We start from the raw sequence: 26,552 nt of genomic DNA, 5'->3' as shown, positions 1-26,552 counted from the left end.
TAAGGGTCAGAATACCCACTAAGGAAAAGGATGAGTCAGGGAAAAAAGCAAATGTCTCTGACATCCTTAACAGAGTAACAAAAGCCCTCATTTGCTTACAGTGTGTGCCTTCTCCAAAACTTCTCAGCTACTCCTTCACGTTATGGAGGAGTCTTTAAACCCTCAGTTTAATTTTTACAGATTTTTGTTGGAAACATTGTGTGTCTCTATGAAATGATGTCTCAGTCTGATTTTTATGTCCCATTAATGACCAGGTAAAAATAGAATTTTTCATTATAATGGGATTCATTTTCATTGTACATGTGAATACTCATAATTGGGAATACAAACTTCATGTTGGGCTTTATAAATAGTCACAATGCACAGTCATGTGTTTTCAATTCTTTGGGAAAAAAGGAGTCCACATTGTAGACTATCTTCATAGAGCTGGCTTAGCCTTGAAATTGTTTCATCTCCTCTCCCCTGAGAAGAGTGCTGGGCTGATGCAGCTGGGGGTCATTGATTCACTGACCTAATTCCCAGCCTCTTTCCCTGAGTTCTGGCGGTGCAGACCCTGCTCCATGGGACAAGCTGGGTCCTTTCTCCTCGTGGGGTCCCTGCAGGTTGTCACACAGAACTTATTGAGTGGCAAACAGGGCTTTGCCCTCAGGAAATGCTTTGCTCCTACTCAGCATTGTGTGTATTTATATTAGAGCATCGTTGTGCTAATGTCATATTTATGAAGTCGTGCCCAAGAATCCTGCTTGTTTCTAATGTGTAAATTTCTTGTAGATTATCCAATTCTGTGAATTAGCAAACAAGGGAGATAAACACTATTGTAAAATGTCAAGGACACTGAAGATACGATCTAAATCTTAATAAGTACTTACTTATGCCTGGTAAAATACTTACTTTTAAGTTTGTTTATGAGATTTCCACTGCTGGTCCTAAGGTTTTTGTGGTAGCACTTCAGCTGTGCCTGAGTGTTGTTCAGAGGTGAGGAGGTGAGCAATGCCCTGCCCTCCGTGGCTTTGGGGAAATATAGAGACACAGATTTCCTGCTGGCCACAACAGGAGCAGATTTAAATCAGAGCAGTCTGACTTGCATTCAGCACCTTGATTGCTGATGCTGTTGCAGTTTATGAAAGCTGTAGCCTGGGAACAATCTGTTTTCTATTTCCATGTTGTTCCATTAGTATTCTTGCTTCCATGTATTGCCTTCCCTGTGCACATGTACTGAGTTATTAGTAGAGTTACAGTATCATTACTGTGTTTTCTGTCAAATTGTCAGTATGTTACAGTGCCAGTGAAATTGGGAGAGGGGATTTTAAAGAGAGACTTCTCCCTGTTATTCAGGTTGTATTCTGGAATTAACTTGTTAAATAAATGCCATTGCTTCCTCATGACTGTATTTTTCTTTGTCAGCTTTGATCTAATGTAGTCTCAGCAGTTAATTTGTTAATGGCATTTTGTTTAATTTAACTTTGTGAGTCTGGTGTTGTGCTTTCTCCATTGCAGTGTTGCAGGGGGAAGCTTGGTAAAATCTCTGCTTGAAGTTGCAGCCAGCACTGAGATGAAAACGGATTTATTTGTAAATGAACAGCGGCTTCTTTTGCTTTAGAGTGTCAAAATTAAAAAGTTTTGGCTCTTCCAAGGCTCAGTGAGACCTGGGTGTGAGGATGTGGTACAAGGCAATGGGTGGGCAAACACCTGCAGGGTCTGGGGCAGCCTCAGTGTGGGCAGCACTTGGGTCCTGTGGAGGTAAAGCAAGCTTGGTGTGTTGCTGAGAGTCACCTCACATTGGTGTCACAACCCCCTGGGCTCTCTAAACTGCTGCTGGTTTAATACCTTCCCTCACTGCTGTCACAGACAGGAGGAATTGGCACCACAGCTACCCCACCCTATCAGACAGTGAAAAACATTTTGTCTCTGTGACTTATGCAATTAAAGGAAATTTGTGAGATCTGTTCCCCTAGTCCTGCAGGAAAACAGGGACCTGGGCAGGGCAGGAAAGAAATGGGAGATCTCCTTGCTGTTGTAACTACTGGCACTCAGTCCTCGTAGTCATTCCAGATATGTTTAGAATAATTAAAAAGAGTTGTCAGTAGGTGTGTAATTCTGATAACTTCTATTTCATTTTGAAGTCAGAAAGAGTATCTAAATGGCAGAATAATTTGAAAATATGGTCTGCCTACTGTGAAACCAGGTAATTTAGAAACTGTTATTTGCATGCCTGTTACACCTATTAAAGCCTTTTCATAATGCTAGTTTAGACAAGGGGTATACAAGTTCTAAAGGTTTTTCTGAAAATATGTTCATAAAATGGTTTATGAATGCCGCTTGCTCAGAAATGCAAGATCTGCCTGTATTCTGTGTAAAATATCAGCTGGGCCTGTGTAAAGTATTTAAATATTCAGTTTTGAACACTCTTTAAAAAAGCTTTATCCTGGTGTATATATCACTAGATCTCTTCTTGAAGCAGAGTTAAGAGCAGGGGAAGCAATCTGGCCAAACTAGAGGTACCACTAACAGACATGGCAGAATGCTTTCCTTTTTTACTATTTTTTGATTCAATTCATTAATCTATCTGTTATGTAAGAAATTCTCAATCGAGGGATAAAGCGACCTGAAATGTCAGGAAATGCAAATAAGTTCTGACTTATGTAAACAGTCCTAATTTCCAACTTCATTGGAATGCTGAATGGTTTACCTTTATTATTATTTATCTGCTGCCTCTGCTTGTGTCCCTGTCCATATCCAGCTTTGAAAGAACTGCAGCTCTCACGCATGTCTGTCAATACTCAGTGAAAAAAAAAAAAAAACAAAACAGGAAGAAGCTATTAGAGTTCCTTTCTGTTGTGAGCATAAACAAATCTTCTAAGAAAAGTCAGTGTTCCATCGAAAACTTCCACCCGTGATGTCCTGGAATAGCACAAACCTCTAAAGAACTTCGTGATCTGATCACTTCAGCTAACAATTAATCTTCAGAAAGTTGACTGGCATGTTTTAAGAATATCATCCTGCTGTAAATGCAGGGCAGGGTGCTTCATATTTGCCACTATCACATTTGACAGTACTGCAAATACTGTTTTGCTTGAGTAATGAAAGTGTGAGTCATTAGTTTGGTCTTTTTAATAATCTGTGTCTTGAATTTGCATACTTGGGGTTTTTTTCCTGGATATGTTCGGAAGACACTGACCAGAATGATAATGGTACAGACACATCATTTATTGAAATAATGCTGTCAATCCACTCATGTGCTGCAAAGATCAGAAAAGAAGGGCAGCATTTTTTTGCTAATAAAAGAAACTGGTAGGAGCATGTTTCTTGTCCTTCACAATAATTAGACTGAAAATGACTGGTCAGATCACTGAGGTTCATTTTTGAAGCTCAAATTGCCAGAAAGTAGTTCTGAACTAATTTCAGAAGACAGTTGTCTTAATTTTTTGCCTTTAGTTCTGCAAAAGGTACATATTGCAATCTGAAGCTGTTTGACCACTGAAAAAAAGTACAGAAATATGCTTAACATATTTAAATAACTTCTTCTTGTGGGATAGTGGAAGGATAATAATGAAATATCCAATTAGGTTCCAGTACATGGGTCATCTCCTTGAAAATACAGTGAAAAATGTTTTCAGCACTGTGTGTTCAGAGAGCCAAATCTTTATAAATGTGCTTTCATTGCTGTGTTCTTACCTCTTGACCAGTTTTTGGTCACCTGTCCTATCCAATCTTAATTTAGTTGCAAGCACTCATTCAGCTCTGTGTAAGGATGTCTGCTTCTGCAGGTATCAGAACACTCTGAAGATAAGCAAACATTGCTGTCAGTGCAGAGAAGAATTTATCCACTGGAAATGTTAGAACAGGAGCTCAGCTGCTTGCTGCATTTCCTGAAAACATCAGAAACTTGCCAAGGAAATAATTTTCCTTCATGGTATTCTGCTGAACACACTTAATGATAATTTACCTTAGAAAGGGAGTCACTGTGTCTGTGCTCCTTTTCTGTAAGACATGAAAATCTGCAGGTGCTTCACACCTGGAACCTGTTGGTAAAAGTGGCTTCTCTGTGTGAGTGTTGTGGATGGTTCCTGCAGCAAAAGGCACTGCTGACTGCAAGAGACTAGTCTGTGGGGAGGTTAAAAACGTGCAGGCAATGCTTCGTGTCCTGCTCCAGGATGGGGGGAGCTCACCATCTCCTTCTAGGAGGGAGCAATGCTCACTTACAGAATTAACAGGGAGCAGTGCCCTGGAGGGATGTGCGGGAGGAGTTGAAAGAGGGGAAAAATAAATTTGCCCTTTTCTTCACATTTTCTATTCCTCATGCTTCTCTTTCATTTTTCTCACTTTTTTCCCTTACCTTTTTTTTTCCCCCTCCCACCTCTTCCCCTCACTTAGTCTCCTTTCATCTCCTCTTTCCAGATCTTCCTGCAATTATCTGACTTTCACCGACTCTCTGACACGTTTGAATTCTATTACAGCCACTTATGGTGCCTCCTCACCTGCTTCTCTGCATGTTGTGCTTTTCCTCCCTCAATATCCTGCCACGGTCCAGTGATCATCTGTAATTCAGCAAATGAGAGGGAAAACAGAGGTGCTGCCTCCCTTTCTGAGCCTTGTACTGATATTGGTGGCAATTCAGTCGGTCACATAAAAGCCTGAGAGCTCACTCTCAGCCTGACTCTAGTTTTGCATGTTAAAAAGGCATTTGGTGGGTATTTTCATGAAGGACACAGTAGCATTCCACAGTTCTGGATAACAGAGCTGGGTTTGAGTCCCTCCGGGGCATTTTTATCAGTTTGGCACTTGGAGCACTCTGGCAGCTCCTTGGCTTGGTGGTCATGCAAAACCAGGACGAGGGTGTAGCTTTTATAATGCTGTTAAGGACATTAAGAAAAGGACACTCCTGGTTTCTAGAGAGGTGCAGGGTGTGCCTGCATTGTGTGTTTGGAGACTGAGTCAGGAGTGGGTGCAGAGCCTTGCCTGACTCACCCTGCAGTAGGTGTGGGATGCTTGCAGTGTAGTAGGGTGAGCCTGAGCTCTCTGCACCTGCACTCAGGAGAGCTCCCATGTCTCCAGAATATCTCCAGAATACCAAATGGGGCAGAAAAAACTGTCAGTCTACTTTTTAGCCCGTGCCCACAAGCTCACCTCACGTAGCCTGAATTTGAAGAGTGATTTTTATACGTGTATGTATATGCAAGCATGTAAATGTATGCATACATATCTGTATTGCTAGAGGTTTATTTATTTAGGTGGAAAAAAAAGACAAAACAGGTATTCATTCATTTTAATGAACTAATAGGCATGGTGACAGTTCAGAAAATTCAAAAAATGAGGTCTGAGGGGAGGTGGGAAAGAAGCTAGTGTACTCTGCAGAGGAAACATGATGGTGTAGTGGAATATGTGTGTGGGGAACTGCTAGCCTGGAAAAAAATATTAATGCTGTCTCTGCAAAATAAGCAAAAACCTTTCAAGAAAGGCAAAGTAAAGATAGAAAATACTGCAATATTATATTATTTTCTTCCCTTTCAGTCCTTTACATGATTCATTACTTTGATGTCTTCTGTTACCAGAGTAAATAGACATAATATTGCTCTCCCCTCCCCCTCAGAAACAAAGGTAATTTTAAATTTCTTCCATCTGAAGAAAAGTGAAAATGAATCAAGCAGTTCCTCCTTATAAGATATGCATAAATCCCTTTGGAATCAAAAAAATCCAAACATCCAGCAAAACAAGACTGCTTTGTCCTTTTTGAAGTGTGGATGGATCTCATTCTGCAGTGCCCAGATCTGCTTGGCTGGCCCTCATTTATACTTTCTCTGCTCAGTTTAGGAGGGGCTTGAAGATTAAAAGCCTGCTGGTGATTGACATTACTCTGAAAGCAGGAGAGACACAAGGATGCTGTAATTAGAAAAATGGCTCAGCTTTAGTCGTGCACCCGACTTTCCCTTGGCTTTGTGCTGTACCAGTGAAGAGTTCATGCTCCAAGAAGCAGTAACTAGACAGTATTTCATGCTGAGTTCCCTTGTCAGGCAAGCTCAAACTCTCCAGGCAGCATCCCTGCAGCCAGGTAGATCCTCTGCTGATCAGGTTAAAAATAACCTGTGGCACTGAATATTCTGTGTTACCTGTCTACAGGGCTGAAGAAGTGAAAGTAGGAAAATACAGTGAGCATACAACAACCACAAACTAAACTTGGATGCCAATGATTCAGGTTTTATAGGCTATTAAATTTAAATACCCTGCTTCCATGTCAGTCTCTTTCTAGGAAAGTGACTCAGTGAGCTGGGTGAGGCACTTGTGGCCACTACATTTCAGCTCTAAAAACTTGGGGCATTTTGTATCTAAATGTGATCCTTCAGAGAGTCCTTTAGGTTGGAGAAAAACTTTAAGAACATCAAGTCCAGCCATAAACCTGACAGTGCCATGCCAGCCACTAAACCATGTCCCCAAGTGCCACATCTCCAGTCTCTTAACTGCTTCCAGGGGTGGTGACTCCACCACTTCCCTGGGCAGCTGTTCCAATGCTTGAAAACTCGTTCCATTAAGAAAATTTTCCTAATATCCAATCTAAACCTTCTCTGGCACTACTTGAGGCCATGTCCTCTCTTCCTGTCACTTGTTATTTGGAAAAAGACTTTTCTACAACCTTCTCTCAGGTAGTTGTAGAGAGCCATAAGGTCTCCCCTGAGTGTTCATTTTGTCTGAAAAACCTTATTTTGTTAATTTAAGTGGAAAAGACAAGCTACCTGTATAATTTAAGAAACAGGAAGTCTACCGATTAGGAACATGAGCCAGGGAGGAGGAGGTTGCAGCAGGGCTAATGTGACCCATTTTGTTTTGTTGATTTATTGGATGGGGGGGAGAGATTAAACTACATATGTTAATTAAGCAGTTTCACGCATTTAGTCAAAAATACTGAAATCTAGGACAATTAAATTTGGCATTAAACTTTAATAGATACCTAAATTTGAAGCTACTCATGTCCTTACAGTTGTGAAAGCACTCGGTTGCTTTGCTGGATGAGGTTCCACTAGGGCTATTGCTATTGCTGATTTTTGGAATTGTTAGTTGAGAGATTTCTGTAGAAAGGAGTTCAGCATGCACTAGTTTAATGAGTATTTTCCACCTCCTGATCTATTAGATGTAGTGAAGAGAATATCTGTTATGTGCACCCAGTCACATTTGGCTAATTTGCTGTTGCTGGGGCAAAGAAAGGGTGCATATATATCACACAATAGCATTTTCTTGAATAAATCAAAATGCTTTTTTCATTTACCTCAAGCCATGTATATGCTATGGGCAAGAAGCTGCTCTGTGTTTAATGTAAATAACAGATCTATTTTATCAAGTTCATTCCCAGTGTACTTCCTCTGACATCAGTGACTTCAGTGGATTTATTCCAGGGGTGAATTTGGCTCTTCCTGTTCTGTGTAGGTAAATCTTCAGGCAGTGCTAATTAGGAGAATGTCAACTGATTTTACCATTCCATTATGCTGGACTTTGTAAAGGTTATTTATATCATTCTACATCAGGGCCCAGTGAGAGAATATTTCTGGTGGCAGTTCATCTATTAAAATAGCTGCGAGAAAATGTAAGCACTGGAGCTAAAAATAAAACTTTGTTTCTCAACAGAGCAAGTGACAGCCACATGCATATTTTCAAATTTTAGCATTCTCATGTTTACTGAATAGAAATTGCATTGCTTTAATTATGTTAATAAACACCACCATGTTACTGGAGTAACTCCTGTTAAGTGGAAGCCAAATGAAAATGTAGCAGTGTCTGCAAAGACGTCTCAGCAGAGGTGCTGGTTGTGTCCTGTGCTTTAATGATCTGCTGGCTTTAAAACAAGTGACACAGAAGGGGTTTTCTGGTGTGTGTTTACAGTTGATGATAGATTTTCTGTGTGAGCTGACTGTGACCCTTGTCTAAGATCATTAATAGCTGACCTTACATCAAAAGATGTTTGTGCTTACATTATATTTTTTTCAAGCACATTCTGAAAACCATTAAAGGAAGCTTTTCTGTTGTAGAGCACATACGACTAAGAGCTCTGTTAAATTCAAGCTGTATTATTTGACTGTTTAGTTCACTTTCTTTTGTTCCAGTTCAAGCATAAATCACAGTGGTTGTCCTCTCAGTTATGATGCTCCCTTTGCCAGTTTGTCATTATGAAATGCTGGAGGTGCATCTCAGTAACTGGCCATCATGCAGCATTGCAAAATATTTTCCAGAATGGACAGTTCATTTCTGAGCAACCTCTGTAAATGTCTGGATGTATCACAGGCTGCCAACTCTTGGCCTCCTATTTTTTCTCGACCTCGTGTGTTCATGCTTTTTTGAGAGTGGAGTGAAAAAAAAAAAAAATGCTCTTGAGACAGCACGTCATCCTTAACTGGTAAAAATGGTTTGTTTTCCAATCTTGCACTACAAATCAGTGCTTTCTGTACTATCATTATATATCCATATTACTTCTAAAAGCCAGTAAAACATGCTGAGTAATATCAATGCTCTCTTGCCTTGCTGCTGCCAGAACTTCTCGACTTGCTGTTTGGTGGGACTGTTTTGTGCATGAAAATATGGATTCACATAAAAGAGACTCTACTCTGCTTTTATCTTATGTATTTCTGATTTTATGTTTGTTGTCTTACTCTGAGGTCAGAGCAGTATTTAGAGTAGCTCCAGGATGGGTTTCAGCCACACTGGCTGCCCACAGACCCTGCTCAATTGAGTGCAAGGACACACTGGACACCCTTTCTTTCCTTGAGCATCCCCTCAGACAAGGGAACACAGAGTTTTCCTTCAGGAATGTCACCACAGATAGCACTGAGAGATTTTTTTTACACAAAGAGCATCCCTGCATAACCTCAGGAAACCTGATGTTCCAGTACATCTACCAACAGAAACTTTCCTGGTAAAGAGAGAACTTGCATTGGACTTTTTAGATTATTTTCCATCTCCAAACTCCCATCAGTTTCATGCTTGAGCTAGTAAGAGTCTATTATAGTTTATTCAAGTGGTTACAGGGAGTATTATTGCCATGGATGTCTTTCTCAGGTACTTGGAAGCACATCCTTTCAGTGTGCACTCACAATACAGTTACTCATAAACACTGAAGCGTCCAGTGGCACACTCAAGGACTTGCAGAGGCACTGCTTTTCCTTGGCTTGCTTTTTGAGAGTGACAGTGATTTTCTTAGCTTACCAGCCTGTAATTCAAAGACTATTCTGCTTGCCCAGCTAATGAAGTGAGAACAACTCTCCCTGTAAAGCAGGAGTTCTTTCCTGAGGAACATCCTGTCAGGAGACGCTGGGGCTTGGGCTGCCAGTCATTTTATTTAGAAGCTTCAAATTAAACAGCATAAAGGAAATTAAACAAAAGAGATACAAATTCATGATAGCTGGAAAGCAGCTGGTGGATTTGTTCATGTTATTGGAGAGCTTTGGTACAGAGACAGGTAGACTAAATAGAAATCTTACCAGCATCCCCTGATAAAATCACAGGCTGACAATTCAGCCTGTCATTTTGTAGAGGACTCTGACAGAAGTGTTTTCTTTGCAGCTGAGAAGACAGAAACACATTATGAATGCTTAAGGTCGATGCAAGGAAACAGAGCCCTGCAAAACATGTTTAATATAGGTTTGATTTCCTGTGGAATGTTTTCCAGATGTTCCCTCAAACAGGCCTCTAAAAAATGATGTGAGGTAATTTTTTTTTTTTTTTTTGCAATCAGAAAGAGAAAATTCTGTTTTGTGTCACAGCATCTGAGAATCACTCTTCTAATTCTTTATTGCATTACCTTGTGCTCAGGATTTTCACTATATTTTTCAAAATCGGTTTTATTACACAAAAGGTCAGTAGTATATAAATATTTATATAACCCAATTTCAAATAAATCATACTTGTTTAGAATCACATTTGAGCTTAGTAGTTTCCCTTAAACCCAAAGGAGACCTAATATATTAAATTAAAATTACTCTCATGCATGATCTTGAGACGCTTAGAGGATTTAATTAACATTGATAAACTATGACATTAGTGTTTTGTTAAGTTCTTTTGATTTTCTGTAGCAGATATTGTGTAAGAAGATCTAACTGGTCTCCAGCATATGACATGAAAGGGAAAGAATAATAACAGAAAATGGTATAGAACTTTTGCTCTCCACAAAGTGCAGTAAAGGAACTTGAGTGTAGGGTATTAATTTGCTAATAGAAGAATAGAAATAATACAATGTTTGTACTTTTAATTTTACAATACAGATATGCATAGGTGGAAATGCTTTTTCATTTTGCATGACTGAATCTCAAAGAGTTAGATCTCCATTTTCTGGAGTATTAAATGTCCAGGAGGCCCCTGGTGAACAAAAAGCCTGAGCAGTAGCATAAATGCTGGCCAATGTAGTGGGAACATGGTACAGGTGGGTGCTGCTCTGGAGCCAGCCTTGGTGGCTTTGTGCCTGTGCCTGGTGCTCTGAGCAAGCACTCCTGGTGCTAGAAGGCATCTCAATGAATCTTGGGTGGTCCCTGGTGTTTGTTCCTGTGTCTGGTTATCCCACAATCCAAACAGGCTGCCTCTGTGTAATTGGGCATTGTCCATATTTTGCTTCCAGATGAACAACACAGTTTTGAGAGGTAAGTTGAATCCAGAATCAAATATTTGCTCGGGTTTAGGCTGCCAGACATTTGAAATAGCCAAACAGCAGCGAAAACTGATAAAAACCAGCTTCTTCCAGTTTGTAGCTGGTATTCGGGGTCTAAAATCCTGTAATGGTTTCTGCCCATGTTGGAAAAGATTTGGATCAACTCATGTGAGAGAAACTGCCTTCAGAATTCAGGTCTTGTGAGGCAAATGGTTTGCCAGCAGAAATTTACTTCTTTACCCTTCTCACTCCCCAAAAGGTGCAAATGCTGGGCTGGATGTCAGGGTGCAGAGTGGGATGGGGGCTTCCTGGGGACTCCAGGGACAGGCATGGCAGAACTTTTCGGGCTGGGCTCATCCCACCCCCCCAGCTCGGGAGCAGGGCAGTCCTGGGCATGGAGCATCTCCCTGGGGACAGGATGAGACATCAGCCCCTGGGCAGACCTGGATCAGTGGGGCTCATGGCTGGGCAGGAACATCAGTGACCTCAGGGCCTGGACACTGTCATTGTTTGAGAAGGGCAGCAACCAAACACAAACCAGCCTTTTCCTTGGAAAAATTTAGTGGGGTTGCTGTTCAATAAATACATGGGAAAGTGACCTCTTAAATAAAAATGTCAGAATTTGTAGTTGCTCACAGGTGCTCAACAGTGTGTGTAGATAGCTAAGGAGGTGTAAGATTCATTAATATTACACAGCTCTAGTGTCCTTTAATGAAAAAAAAAAGATGGATCAAAGCTACTTTATATGTGCAGGGAGAGTCACCTCTTGTCATGGAGTTCTTCTGAGCTTTTTTCATCCCACTGGTTGATAGAGTTGCTTATGTGGCCTTTGCCTCATTTTCTCACTGTTTATGAAAGAGAAAATGGAATGCTTCTCCAGCAATGAAGCCATTAGTTTGGCCACATACCAGCCCTTGCAACCAGCTCTTGCATCCCAGCAGAAGCAGCACCACTGCAGCCGTACAGGAGCTGTTTGTAGCCACAGTAGGACACTGCAGTTGACCCCCACGAAAGAAGAACAAGTATTTTGACTTGTTGGTTTTTTCTGTAATGGTGCCATTTATCACTATGACACACATTCATTGACTTAGTCTGGCTTTTTTCAGTGTCGGATTTATACCTCTCTTCTGTTTTGAATATTGATGCAGCACTTCCCTTACGTGACTGCACTGCCAAATGGTGTCTAGACTCTAGAGCAGCCCTGACTAATTAGTGTAGTCACCTCAGTCTCTCAGCTCTGGCATTTACGTACTCTTTATGTTCCTGCTATAAATAGGTGCCTAAACACAAGCAGCAGTGCAAGGAGAGGTGGCAGTGAGCATGTCCAGAGCTCACCTGGCATCCCTGAGGTGTGGCACAGGGGCACTGGCACTCCCTGCACTCCCAGCAGGGCAAGGTTGTGACCACTCACTTGGACATCACAGCTGGGTGTGGGCAGCCAGCAGCAGACCTGAGTTCAGTGTCCTGCTTGGTGTCAACATCACCTGTGCCAAGGCAAGGCTGAGAGAGGTTTCTCTCCTTGAGTCCTCGGCCCTTGTGTACCAACAATGCAGTCAGAGAGGAAAAAAGAAGAGAAATCAACACCTGCCATCCCAGTGATGTGGGTGCTTCTTGAGGAGGAATCTGGTTCAGAGTGGTGCCTTCTGATAGGTCATGATTTGCACCAGATCCAAACTAAAAATGGTAAAAATTTTCTGCAACTTCACAGTTTGTATCACACTTTTAAGTATTGCACCAATGCTAAAGCTGAATTGATCAACCTTAAAGAGGGAGAACTGATAAATATCAAAGATAACTTCAGGACATCAAAGAACTTTTACAGAACCTTGAGAACAAAAAGTAGTGAAAACCTAATCAGGGTTGCCTATGCGACAGGCTGTGCTAATATAAAATTAAATTGCTTCAAAAATTATATTCAGATTCAATACAATACTGCTATTAAGAAAGCTTATTTGTAAGCAAAATGTGAAAGTTTTGAATTATCCAGCTGAGTATTTGAAGAGCCACTATCACGAGGAGAGCAAATTAACTTTGCTTCCTTTGTATTTTTAACTGTTACAAATTATTTTACTGGTACTAATACAAAGCATTAGAGAATAGCAGGTTTGGGATTTTTTTTTCTCTTCTTTTCAGAAAGGCTGTTTGTTATCTGAGCAGTTTTTTTTTTTTAATTTGCTGTTGGGATTATTCTTATTTTTCCAGCTAGTGGTATACAAAATACTGAACATAAGCTTTCCAGAACATCCACAGGTTTTCCACAGGGCTAAGATAGGACTAATTTAATTTGTGGGGTTTTAGCCCTACAAAAAGATGATTTTTTTTCTTTTTTCCTCTTCCTGGGAGGAAGACTTCTCAGTAGTACCCTTATTTGTCCAAGGAAAAGGGAACACATCATAAATGTGATTGTACGCAATGAGGATTTTGTGACAGAAAAATTAATATTTCCTTTTAAATGTGGCCCTGCTACATGGTATGATAATATAAAACTGCCTGTCTGTCTCTCTCCAGCAGTGAGATACCTCTGTGTACACTGCACATGTAAAATTGTAAGCTCTGTTTGTTCCCTGGATAACAAAACTGCTCAGTCATGAAACCCCCAAGTTGCCACCTAGAAGTTGCCTCCTGCTGAAGGTAACACACTGCATTTGTTTTTTAAATATGACTGCTATTATCAGATTGCTCTGATTTTGCATCCCTGAAAGGATTGTCTCTTTTACCCAAACAGTTTTTAATATTCATGTGCAATACTTTAGGATTAATGGCTCTCATTAGGCTAATTTTTCTCTCTCTCTAGATAAATAGCAGTACCCCTGTTTTGGTGTTCACTGATGAGCACACTTTCATCACTGCCAGTCTACTGGAAATGTTTGGGGCTAGATCTTCAGTGAGTTAATCAGCAGATCTTCACTGAAAGTATTGGAGTGGTTTATGGCAGATGGAGGTCTCTGTTTTTATTTTCTGGCCTTAGCTTTATCTCCAGTGCAAATGAATCCACATAAGTATCAGGTGTAGTCAACAGCTCAGGAGAGGGTGAGAGCTTGGATTGTGTGAAGTTTGGATGACTGGCTGGGGAAGGGTTGTGTGATAATGTCCAGTAATACTCAGACCAGAGCTATCTGAACTATATTTGACTTATGACAGCTTAAATGTGCAATGTTGTCACATCATTACTTTTTACGACTGCAAAAATTCTTCAGAAATTCACATGGAAATCAAGATGTATGCAAAAAAGATCAGCAGAGGTATTTTTAGCCTCCTTTAGGGTTTGCAACAAATAAGTTCTTTAAGCAGGCTGGGTAGTAAATGGCTGGTTTTATTCCATGGTTATCAGTCCTTAAAAACATTTAGAGATGAGAAGTGTTTTAAATGATCTCTGGACCAATGCACCTAATAATAACCTAAGGGAGAACTGAACATTTAAGAATGATGAAATGATTGCAAGGAGTGTTTTCAGGTTTATCAAGATGCTGATTGTATAATCCATTGCCAAAAAGATTTATTTGTGCTCACATAAATAAAGAAATTTAGATCTGAGGAGCTGCTTTGTTTTAGAAATTCAAGAGTGTTGTATATGCAGAAGGCTTGCCCTTCCTACCATGGCAGAGGTTTCTCATACTAGATAGATGTAATAGGCTCTATTCTGTTCAAAACCTGACTTCATCCAGGTATTAGTAGAATTAGAAAAACCCTTGGAAACTGTCAACTCTCTCTGTTCCCAATTGATCCAAAAGCTGGATTCGAGCCACTATCTTAATTACTGACTGGGAGAGGAATCACTGCAGTGACAGAGGGTTTCCTTGCCCAGGTTTTCTTCATCGTGCTGCAATTTATCTCTTTCCATACCTCGAGACCCATTTCTTCTCAGCCTTTCTCCTGGTAGGTACAGTATATATAAGTAAGGATTTTATGTAAATTTAGAAATATATGTAAACATTATACATACATATGTATATACACATACATGTAGCTATGTGTATGACAGATTGCTAGAGAGGTTGACTTTTTAAAGCTATTAAAGGCATCTGGGTACAAATTTCCATCTCAAGGTTAAATGCTTAAATAAGGCAAGAGAGGAAGTGAAAAGCTTAGGTTTGACTGTGGCTTGAAGGCAACCATGGATTTGCTGGTGTCAGTACAGTTAGCTAGAGATGGGACTAAAATAAGGCCATGAGAACAGCTCTCATAAACACAGGTATTGCATGGAGTTTATTTATAGGATGCTTTCTCAAACTAAGCCTCTGAACCTTTTGATGTTTGCCCATCATTACTTTTAGGCCAATTAATGATGTGTATCCAGTCCCATTCTGGGGTAGGTAAAACAATAAAGCAAACAAAGATAATTAGTCTCTGGAGCATGTAAACAAATAAAGTAAATCACTTGCAAATCACTTGTTTCTGCTAACTTTTCTGGGGTTGTTGAAGAAGTGAAAAAGAGCATTTATAGTGCAAATCTGCATAATGCTGGAGCAGTAATGAAAATTCATAGATTATACTATTCTGATTTTGAGAGGGCTTTGCAAAGATTAAGCGTCTGATCCTGAGACATTACTGTGGGTTGTCAGATGCAAAAGAACATTTTTATACCTATTAAACAGAAGAGAAGATTGAAGTAGGGAGGTGATTATTTTTTCTTTCATAGATGAAGGTCCAAATAACACTTTGTAAATAAACAAAAGTCACTACTCCAAGATTATAGGGCTAAGATGGGCAGGGGAGTGACTGTATGATGTGACCTTGACCCACCTCATCGATGCATTGCACATTTTACAGACCTGAATGGGAGCATTATGTGGTCTTTAAATCACAAATAACCAGAAGAAGTCCTGTCTCTTAGTCCTTTTAATTTCCAGCGTGGTAGTGATCAGTTGATCACAATACAGCTTCACTCCTGGTCTTTAAGCACCTCCTGCATGTAATCAGTGCTCTCCCCTCCTTGGTCATGGGCTGGCTGAGCTAAGTGAAGGCAACAGCAGAACTGGATGCAGAGCACACTCCCCTTTCATCTCAGCCCTGCACTCAGTACTCTAGAGTTTGGATAAATGCACGTTAGAGTTTGGATAAATGCACATTTTGTGAGAACAAATAGATTCTCAGTGCTGTGGCTCTGGGGGGCAAGGGGACCATGGCAGCTGGTCCTGCCTGCTGCCCCAGGGGTGAGCCCACTCCCTGGAAACCTGGGACACCACCACAGCAGGTCCTGCTTCAAGTCTTGCCATAAGAGTCTTGGTAGCTCCGTGAGCACAAATATACAGCTTTGTGTAAACAGCAGAAACTGTTCTGAATAAAGGACTCCAGTTGGAGTTCAGATCCAGGCAGAATGACTCCTCATATGATAAAATCAGTCTTTGTCTTTTTTTCTTGGCATGATAATGCAGAACATTTCTTTTAGTAAAAGGCTGGCATTTCCCTGTTGTTCTGTTCCTTTTTACTGTTTTCTTCCACTGTTTTTGTTCTGACTTCAAAAATAGATTCTGGGAAGTGATGCGTCTTAGAAAGAGACTCTCAGTGGCTGAAATGTATCCAATATGCATTTAAGTTAAAGAATATTAAGCCATGTCCAAAAAACAGAGAGTGTAAAAGGTAAGAATGCCTTCAGGCTTGATTTTTAAAGATACGCATTTTCCTTCCTGTTGCAGATCTCGCCTTGCAGATTTCTTCACAAACTGCCAGCCCGAGTCACGCTCTGTTAGCAGCTGTCTGAAGGAGAACTATGCTGACTGCCTGCTCGCTTACTCGGGGCTCATTGGTAAGAGCCAGGGAAGGGTGGGGGCTTGCTCATAAGGAAAAAAAAAAAGCCCAAACAGCGTTTTGAAGGTCTGTGTAAAATAAAACCTGGAATATAATAGTGTATGATACGATACTAGGCCAGTTTCTCCACCTGCATGTACTGGCCCTGTTTCGCCTTACAGAGATTTTTGGGGTAAGCTTATACATTACAGGAAAATTAGGGATGGGAGATAAGGAGAGAAAGGTGCTTGAATTTGCAATAAATGCAAACTTAAAAAGTGAAGCTTTTTAAGAAGGTTGAATGTAGACAGGACCGAGGAATAGGAAGTTAACAAGTGGAAGTGTCTCTTGGTTGATATTGCAGCTGTCATCACAAGTTTGGCTAGACACCTGCAGAGCAAGGTAGTACCTGAATCTGAGCCATGAAACAGTAGATCAGTCCAGCCTTTTATCAATTCCAGCTGCTCTTCTTTCCCTGTTACTCTTCTGTCCACTCTTAAGTGTTTTCAGAGATGCCTGTCAGTGAGATGAGCTGAGACCAAATCTGAAATCCTCTTCCCTCCCCAACGTAGTTATTCTCGTTTGTTGTCACCTTCCTGAGTGTCAACAGGCACAAGGATACCTTTATGAAAGCCAGATTCCACATGCCACGCTCAATATTTGATTCCTGAAACAGAGAGATCATGTCAAGAAGCTGAATGTGTTGTAGAAATATCATAGTTGGGCAATAAATAACAAGTGAATGTCAAAACTCTGAAACAAACAAATTTGAAAGGCCACCAGATAAGATGTTTTTAAGCTTAACAGTCTGCACCTGGTGCAGTGCAGTAATATCCCCTTCTGTTGGGCATGAAGGTGCCAGCTGAGGCCCTGAAGCTGATCCTGCTGTTAAATAAATGTCTCTGGAGATAAGACCGAAATGAAAATATTTCTAGAATAGGATGGGTTTGCTGAAAAATGGCTGAAAGTTAAACTCAGTGGCTTCTTGTTACCATTCTTACTACTCCAGCAGCTAACAAGTGAGCTAAGTCCATGTGGCAATGGGTAAAATGAGATGTGATGGCTTCAAAGGATATTCTTCTGCCACTGAAGAGATTAAGACAGTATGCAAAGGGTATAACATCTGAACAGTTATGACAGACTGTCATTTGACTCTGAAACAGAGAATTGAATAGCCTTGAAATCTGATCTTGTCAATGAGATTAAGAAGTCTGGCTGCTGGCAAGGAGTAACTGTTACTAATAGATACTTCTGGGTAAGAACTGCCAAGTTCTTGCTGGACCTAGAGAATTTTGCTGGCAGTTTTTGTTGGTTTCATTTTTCAGTTTAACCCCAAAGATGACCCAGTTCCTCTTGTGAGGTGTTCTTGTGTTACTGGGGATGACCATGCTGCAAAACGCTGTCACACATCAGGAATGTGGAATGGGTGCCTAAGGAGTTGAAATCAAAAAGAAATCTAGTTTTCAAAGGGAAAAATAGACATTTTTCTTCCTTCCTGCTAGCCCCTAGAGACATGCAAAAGAGGAACTGACTGGTGTTATGAGAGATCTTGCTTCTTAGTAGTGATTCTGTTAAATCAAGAAATTACCAACATATACTGCTGAAGCAATGAATTTCTCCTTCTGATATCAATCTGATATGAAAGTGGAGTAAGGCAGAAATGAGTGATATAATCTTTCAACTATCTGCTTAACAGATATAAAACACAAGAAGAAGAGTTAGACTTTAGAGTAAGAAGATGCTACAGATCCATTCATTCATCAGAGCTTCAGGATCTTCATTTAATTAAGATAAAATATTATTCGTTAAAATAAAATATTATTTTGTTTAGCCGTTTCATTAAATGTAGCAAAAACTGCACCTCCACAGAATTTGTTCAGGAAACTCAGGCTTCTGTGAGTCTTTCCTCAAATACAGGGATGTAAATGAGAGTTAACTTCACTGACACTAGTGGAATCCCACCTAAAATTAATGACTTTAAATGGAAATAGAGCCAGTCACAGTTTTTGTATGAGATGCTTTATCAATAAAATGGAGAACAGTCTGTAGATGCTCCTTTGCATCAGGGTGTTATGTATATAATTTTAAATATGTGTGTGCTTTACAGGAAGTTGGAAAATCTCAATTCACTGCTTTGGGCTCCTTGTTGTAGTATAGAGATAAGTTAATTTTTTTTAATTAACAGAAAAATATAAAAAATAATGAATGTAAAAGGACACTGTGGATAGCCATGTTTGAGTCTGCTTTGGTTACAGCCTGGCTAAGCCATCTGGACCTTCTGCATTCCCACATGAATTAAGTTTTGCTCTAAGTGCTGACTTCAAGATCTGCTTTAGCATTCACTTTCTGACACATTTTCCCTTGTCTCCAGAGAAATCCATCCAAGTTTCTTGGTATTCCCTGGAATTTCATGAGAGTTTGTGTGAATAAGCCAGAGTTGCTTTGGGCCAAAGAAACTTCAGCCCCTTCCCCTTCTCCCAGATTCCCCATCCATCTCCTTATTAATTCACCTTTATTTGAGCAACCTCTTGGCTGTGTTCAGGCCAACTGTGCTCTTGTCTAGAATGTGGAGGCCTGACTGCTGACTTTGGAGACCATTTCAGAGCTGTTTGATGCCTAGAGCTCAGAAAACCAAGCATGTCCTATTTTACTGCCAGCCACCATGGTTTCTCTGATCCCTTAGTGTCCATCAGCAGAATTTCCAAGATGCCAGCTAGTGGAGAGAGGGGGAAGGGAAAGGCACACACGTTGGGAAAAAAGAAAATCCACCCCAGGAAACCAAGCACATAATCTGCTTGGGTTCACATCTGCCCCCAGGTTTAAATGACAGACTGATTTTCTACTAGCTGCTCTTTCAGCCACTCAGTTTTTGCTGGATGCACAGTTTGTGTGCTGTGTACACACTTTCCTTGTCCTGCCTTTCCTGTGTTCATCAACCCTAATTGTACCTTGGTATCTGTTACACTTTTAACCCCTGTCTTAACCCATTTTAATTACCTTATTACGTCTTTGTGATAAGAAAGTCTTAGCTCAGTGACCTTTTTAATTTCCTCGGTATACCTTTCTGTTTTTTTAACCCTTCACTAAGCATTTGCTAATTAGAAATCTTTTTCAGCCTACTATTTTCTTTCCATTTGCAAAATCCTCTTGATTTTCACACTTCTTTTCAGATCATGTTGCAAGGCTGAAATAGTGTTCTGAGCCATCACATGGATGAGGGAGAGACATTTTAATGTGTTTTATTTTAATTTAACATCATTCCTCTTCTTATTTATCTACTGTCCAGTTTTCATTAACAATGCCAATTATATTTGCCTATTTTACTAAATTCTCTATCTCCATTTAATGAATTTTGAACCATGCTGTTTACTCATGTACTAATCTCATGTAGAATTCGAGCAATTATTAGTGCAACTATCTGTTAAAAGCTGCAGGAAGCCAAAAGTATGGGATTGAAGTCAAATTCAAGAACATCCTAAAGCAAGAGAAAAGATGCTTTTTGTGAATTTCACAATGGGACCACATTCATTTTCACATCCATTACTGTCTTTCTGAGGCCAGCCCTAGTGCCTGTTGTGCTTTGTCTCCCACGTCACATATGAGGCAGTTTGCATGTTGATTTGTTCATTTCCCAGCACTGCCTGGTGACTGAAGGGCTATTAGACATCACTCTGTGATTTGTGTTAGTTCTAATGTTCCTTTTTTTAGCTTGATGTTTGATAGCCCTTTCCCGTCTGCTATTGCAGACTATTGGACCCTGGACCTGTGGACCAAATTTTCCCTCCTCGTGTACACTTTGGGTCTCTAACATTTGTCCTTCATCTATTCCATCTTCTTAATGACTACTTCGATGTCAGTTTTGAGGAGATGTGATCACATTTCCTCACGATATATGACCTGTCCTAGAATTGCAAATTATCAAGTGAGGAACATGTTCCCTGAAGCAGCTGGCAGCTGTTCAGGTCTGGAATACCTTCCCCTTTTTATTTAATTTTTCCCTTTTGGTCCAATAAATAAAGTAAAGATTCAAACTTCTCAATCCTTAGGAAAGTTGGAAATATCTGACCTGCTGGGGTAATACATTCAGTGAGACTACTGGCTCGAGCAAGTGCTCATCATAAAACAGTTTCCTGATCCAGATGAGTGATAAACAGTTGCTGTAAATCTTTAGGACACAAAATGCCTGCTTTGGTTTCATTTCATTCTTGGTTGCCTTGAGCTGGCATATAAATGGGAGAATATTTACCCAAGAGTTTGTAACAGAGTTAGAATGACCCTGTGGTTGGAAAGCTGTTGACAATATTTAGGAAATAATCACTGCACTGAAGAAGTAGAGAAACAGCAGGATTAATAATAATTTATTACCTGCAAAGAATCTGCTGTACCTTTTCATGCATTGTTCATCACCCTAATCCACTTTACTGGCAGGGTTGCCCAAAAATAAGGCAAGTTATGCAGTAAATGTTTCATTTCTTGGATTTCTTCCAATACTATTAGGGTTAAAAGATGGGATGTCAATAAAAAATGGTATATACTTTTTTTTTTTCCCTGATGCTTACGGGATGCTGGGGTTAACACTGCTCCAGGATGGGGCTCCCCTCAGCATGACCAGTCTTCTCCTCGCTCATGCATTTCAGAAATATTTTTTCAGTCTGGCTGCAGACTCAAGGAGGAAGCACAGGTCTGGGTACCTGGTTTCAGCCAATTATTTGCAGCTAGAATTAAAAGGAGAAAAAACAGAAGTGAGGAAGGAAAATCAGATTTTCAAGTGCAGCTCTAAGCCCACGTGTGTTAGATTTGGCAGCAAAGCCCTTTAAAGAAGTGCTCACCTTCTCCCACCCCATCCCTCCCTCTGCCATGGTTTTCTACCTGTCAGTTCTGCTGATGCAGCTCTCTGTGGGAATCCTTTTTGGAGGGAAGAAATGTGTCTTCAGTGTGTGAGTTGTGTTACAGCCCTTAAAGTGATTGCATGCAAACCACGGAGGGTGTGAAGGATGGCACAGGGCTGAGAGCAGGAGCTCTGAGCTCCCAGCCCTGCTGTGGCTCTGTGCCGTGAATCCAGCCCCAAATGCACGACCTCCCCAGGGCTGCTCGCCACCTTAGGGTGGAAGGAATGTTGCAGTGCAAAGGTTGCTGACAGTGCTGTGCTTCCCTGTGGTGACAGGCACCGTGATGACCCCAAACTACATCGACTCCAGCAGCCTCAGCGTGGCCCCGTGGTGCGACTGCAGCAACAGCGGCAACGACATCGATGAATGCGAGAAATTTCTGAATTTCTTCCAGGACAACATATGCCTTAGTGAGTACAAAATTAGGTGTCTTTTAATGTGTTGTGAGGTGTTCTCTGGGATTCCTTTAAGTGAGTTACGACACATCGAGGCCATCGCTTCGCCCTTTGTTGAGCTTGGTTGTGCCTGTTGTAAAAATTTAAAAAAATGAGCAAATATGCTTGATGCTGTGGCTTATGGCCAAGACTGCAAACATGAGAAGCTGTTGGAAAAACAGATCAAAACCCAAAGTTGTATGTTATTGAAATATGTTTACATCACAGGTCATATTTGGAGCCTGACAGTCAGGCAGCATCTTCACCATGGAATTGCAGCACCTGAGGGGTTTCTGTATAATTTAAGAACTTCATATAAAAAAAGACATGTAGTTTAGGATATGAAGGATTTGCTGGAAGTAAGTATAAATTGGATTGTGCTTGCAGTTTACAGCCAACTTCATTTTTTTTTAGGATATTTGATCTCAGATGCCTGGTTTTAACACAAGCGGATAGTAACTATTGTAAAGATTTTGTTAAATTATTGATTTTTTTTTTTTCTGTCAGACTCACTTCCAAATTAGGGACTATTATAAATTTCAGAATGGCTCAGTGGAGTCGATTTTGGCAGGTTCTCTTTTCAAATTTCCTGTCTGCCTGGAGCAGCATAATTGGATGATGTGGAGTGTGCATCAGGGTTTTAATTTCAGATAAATGAGGAGACCAAAAGAGCTTGGCTTCCCTAGTCTAGCAGAACAGAAGTTGAAAGGATACGTGATTGTCCTCTGAAATTGTATTTGCAGGACAAGCCCAGGGAGGGGAAGGGATTACTTCACCTGCAGGACAATGTTGGCATAAGATCAGAAGGGCAGATATTGGCCATACATATTTAGGCTTGAAATGGGAAAATTTTTAACCATCAGATTAGAGTTAAGAAATAGGCTTCCAGCAGGAATTTGGAGGGTAAAAGTGGTTTTAAAAGTCATATTTCATCAAGTTATGCAAAGAAGCAGATATCATTGGTTTTCTCAAACACAGTAAATGAACTCAGTGATCCAGTCCTACAGACCTGAGCTGATGCTAGTGCAGGGTTCAGTATTTTAGTAGAGGGTCTGGAAATCCCCATTGGTAGCTTCTCAAGAGGCAGCATTGCAGTGAAGGCACAGGGAGTTCTGTGCTCAAAAACATGAGTTGCTCTGTGAAAAACTATTTATTAAGCTGTGGAAGAACGAATCAATTACTCAAGATCATTTAACAAAAGAAAAGAGAAAAGAGTTCAATCTCTACAAGGGGTAAAATTTAACAGTATGCCATCAGACCTTCTTCAAGCCTAATGGTGGCTACCATTTATATCTATTTCAATACCTCAGATTTTATTCATTTGTGAATGTATTAATTTCTAGAGTGTTACAGGTTCCTTTTAGAACATAAAGACAGAGCGATTCCTTGTCCTTCCTTTTGCCATCAGTACAAAAGCATTAATGAAGACAAATCAAAGACATTGGAGGTTACTGTGAGACAAATTATGTCATCCTAGCTGCAAGATAATGCCTTCTTCAGGAAGAAATTAAAGGTGTTTCTGGATTTTATACAAAGTTTTGACTTTCACATAGAATAGGATTTTTTTTTAAATGTATTTTCATTAGTGAGTCTTCCACTACCTGGAGAAAATGTCATTAAAATCCTTCCCACTTCTTTTATACAACACAAAAACTTATTTTTCCATGGTAGGAAGAAACTAGGAATTTCTTGCTAGTCTGTTTTTTAGTATATTTCCCCTTCAAAATGAAAAATAAACCTGTTATTCAGGCCATTTACAGCAATATCTAGTTGAAGCTGCTTGTTGCAGGGGGGTTGGACTAGAAGACCTTGAAAGGTTCCTTTACCCAAACAATTCTGTCATAGAATGTCTCAAGCTGGAAGAGACTCATAAGGCTCATCAAGCATAATGGTATGAAATTATTGAAGAAGACTTACTGCAAAGGCCACTTGTTACTTTGAAAACTGCAAGGATTGCAGGTATTTCTGTGACCATTTTTGCAGCAGTGGAAACAAAGAGTTACTATGATTTTAGGAAATACTGCTTCTGATATTGCCTTATTCAGAGAAACATAGGAAAACTTATCATATCCCTCTTCCCACTTTGTCTCCATTAATGCATCTCATTCTGGTGCTTTTAACAAATTCTTCTCTTTGCATGTTGAAGTTCTCAGAACTAATATCAGAATAAAATACATCTTTTTCAGAAGAAAATTACATGTAAATTATTTTATAAGGCAAGGAAGGCTACTGAGAAGTGTTAATAACTTCCACATATTAGTCCCCAGTGAAATTGTTTGATTTTTTGTACAAAGAATTTGAAATAAGAAATCCCCAAATCCTTGTTGAATCCCCAAAGACCTGATTAAGAACTGTTTTTCTATTTGTTTATAAAAAACTCCAACCAATTTACTCTTGCTATAAACACACTCTTTAATCCTGTGAAACTGTGATAAGCTTTTTAACTTTTATACTCCAAAGTTTTAGTTTAACCATGTTTCCCTCACCCAATTATGCAGATTTTGATTGAAAATAGTAAGGAAAAGATTGCTTTAGTTAAACTATTTTATAGTTATAGGCATATTAGTTTTACTACAGCAAGCTGTAGAAATAAATATTTATCCTGTTCTCTGTTTTTAGTTTGCTCTGTAGCTTCACCTGCCTGAATTAGGACATGACATTCAAACTGTATTTTAAATCTTGAAAGTAAATTTTTGAGTCTTTTAGATGCTAACAAATATGATTATGGTAAGTCCTAAAGCTTCTGTCAAGAATTACTGGAAACATTACAAAGACGAGGCTGCACCAAATAATTATGTGACCCCAGATTTTCAGTTCAAAATAACACACATTTTTCAGCATAAAATTGAGTTTCTATAAATACACATTTAGAATGTAATAATAATAATAATGGCAATAAAAAACAACTCAGTTCTGCTTTTTGCCTTTTTTTTTTTAGAAATAGAAAATTGCCTGTAATTTATTTTCACAGAAAATGCAATTCAGGCCTTTGGCAATGGCACTGATGTGAATGTCTGGCAGCCAATCTTACCAGTACAGACCACTACAGCCACAACTACAACAGCTTCCAGACTTAAAAACACAGGGTCAGAGACCACCAACAACGAAATACCCTCCCACAATGATTCACCAGCATGTGCAAACCTGCAGGTAAGAGAGTTTTGTACAGAAGTACAAAGTATGTTGTGCATAAATGAAAGTTTTTCACAGATATTTGTCAAGTAGTCTCCCACTGCCTAACAAGATGCCTGCCTAAATTGGAATATCTATTTATTCCCATGGTGTAGTTACAAGCTGCATATGTTGTGAGCTATCACTTATTTTAAATCAGAAACTTGCATATCTCAGAGTGGACTTTACTGCCTCGCTGACTTGGGAACTGGGATGGTGTTTAATTTCTTATCACAGGTTTGAATACGAATGTGGCACTCTCCAAATCCTGCCAGGATATGTCACATTAAATTAATCCCTTGAGTACTCCTAATTCAGAGGGATCCCTTAATGTGAGCTAGCATATCCTTCTGTCTTCTTTCTTATGTTACTGGCATTAAACTCCAGAAGGTTTTTTGGCTGAGTAGATCTGGATATTAGAGAACATGTGGTGCTACAAGCTACATGTTGAAGAAGCTGGACACAGATAAAACTATTTTGAATCAGGCACTCTCCTGAACTGAGGTCGAGGTCATTGTGTGATTTTGGCCAGTGGCTGTAGCAATTTTCTTTGACGCTTAAATTAGGCTATTGATAGTGGATCATTGATTCTGCATTTAGAGGCTCGCCACTTGCTGAAGACAGTTTTTGCAGCTCTTTGAAAGATTGAAGGACTTGGGCAGCAGACAACAGCAAAATCAAGGCAGGAAAAAGGTAGCAGGAAATGTAAAATGAAAACATCCTTAGGCCAGATTAGAAGCGGGCTATAAAAGTTTCTGGTGGTTTAAATGCAAAATCAGGTCAGGCAGGGATAGATCAGCTTGTCCTGTTTATTTTTGTCTTTGCAGAAGGAAAATTGCTGTATGACACAGTGTCCAAGCTTTAAGGTCTCAGCTGATACTAAGATAAATTTTTCTGGATTTCTGGATTTCACTATTAAAGCATTGATTTTTAACTTCCCTATAAAAATTAATCTTATTTTTCTTAATATTAAATGGTTCCATGTGCACTGAACTAAAAATACTTTATTTCTTAGAAATATGTTTTGCTTAATTTTTCCTGCACTGCTCTCTCTCCTTCATCATTTTCCAGTTCCTGCATTTATTTTGCATTGGAAAATTGTATCTGCATCAACATAAGGGACATTACAGATTCAAAAAATATAGGGGATTAATGATAGATGGTGCTGAGTTTAGGTCCTTGTGTTTTAATTCTGCTTTTCACATCTGTACATTCATTATTATTTCAGCTTTGTAAGTTGTTGATATGAGAGAGAATTTGAGGCATATATTGCTATTTGCAAGTCATTTAACCAAATAGAATATGCTGAAAGGAACACAGCCTTTTAAACCCAAAACTTGGCATATCTTGCATTTAGAACAAGACCTTGATGGGATATTATTGAGTCACTTCATGCTGTATTAAAAAGTTGTGTTATGGGAGAGATCACATTTTCCTTCAGTGTTTGTACAGCCCCCTGTAGAGTAAGGCCTCCAGATGCTACCAAAGTACACATAATAAATAAAGAACTGAAGAAATGCAAGTGATGACAAATCCCATTGGATTCACTTCAATTTGCAAATGTTCCTTAAGCCTGAATAGATGTTCCTGTGTTTTGAAAATGACACAAATTCTTCCCCGTCCTTTCTCCTGTTACTCTGGCATTTTGAAGTCACATCCCACATGGGTTTATCATCTCTGGTTTAAAGCTGTGCTGTGACTTCAAGTGTA

General features: G+C 39.8%; 1 protein-coding gene across 1 annotated transcript in view; it reads left to right on the top strand.

Annotated features, from left to right (window-relative positions):
* GFRA1 (GDNF family receptor alpha 1) overlaps window positions 1–26,552 on the top strand; it is a 133,844-nt gene that overhangs the window by 83,455 nt on the left and 23,837 nt on the right. Inside the window, exons 5-7 of the mRNA XM_014872548.2 lie at window positions 16,258–16,367; window positions 21,513–21,647; window positions 24,643–24,821. Of these exons, the coding sequence (XP_014728034.1) occupies window positions 16,258–16,367; window positions 21,513–21,647; window positions 24,643–24,821 (424 nt within the window). The remainder of the gene's footprint in view (window positions 1–16,257; window positions 16,368–21,512; window positions 21,648–24,642; window positions 24,822–26,552) is intronic.

The sequence above is a fragment of the Sturnus vulgaris genome, chromosome 8 (assembly GCF_052056855.1).
Source record: "Sturnus vulgaris isolate bStuVul1 chromosome 8, bStuVul1.hap1, whole genome shotgun sequence".
Lineage (NCBI taxonomy): Eukaryota > Metazoa > Chordata > Aves > Passeriformes > Sturnidae > Sturnus > Sturnus vulgaris.
Note: the sequence above shows the minus strand (reverse complement) of the source record. Positions and strands in the feature narration are given on the sequence as shown.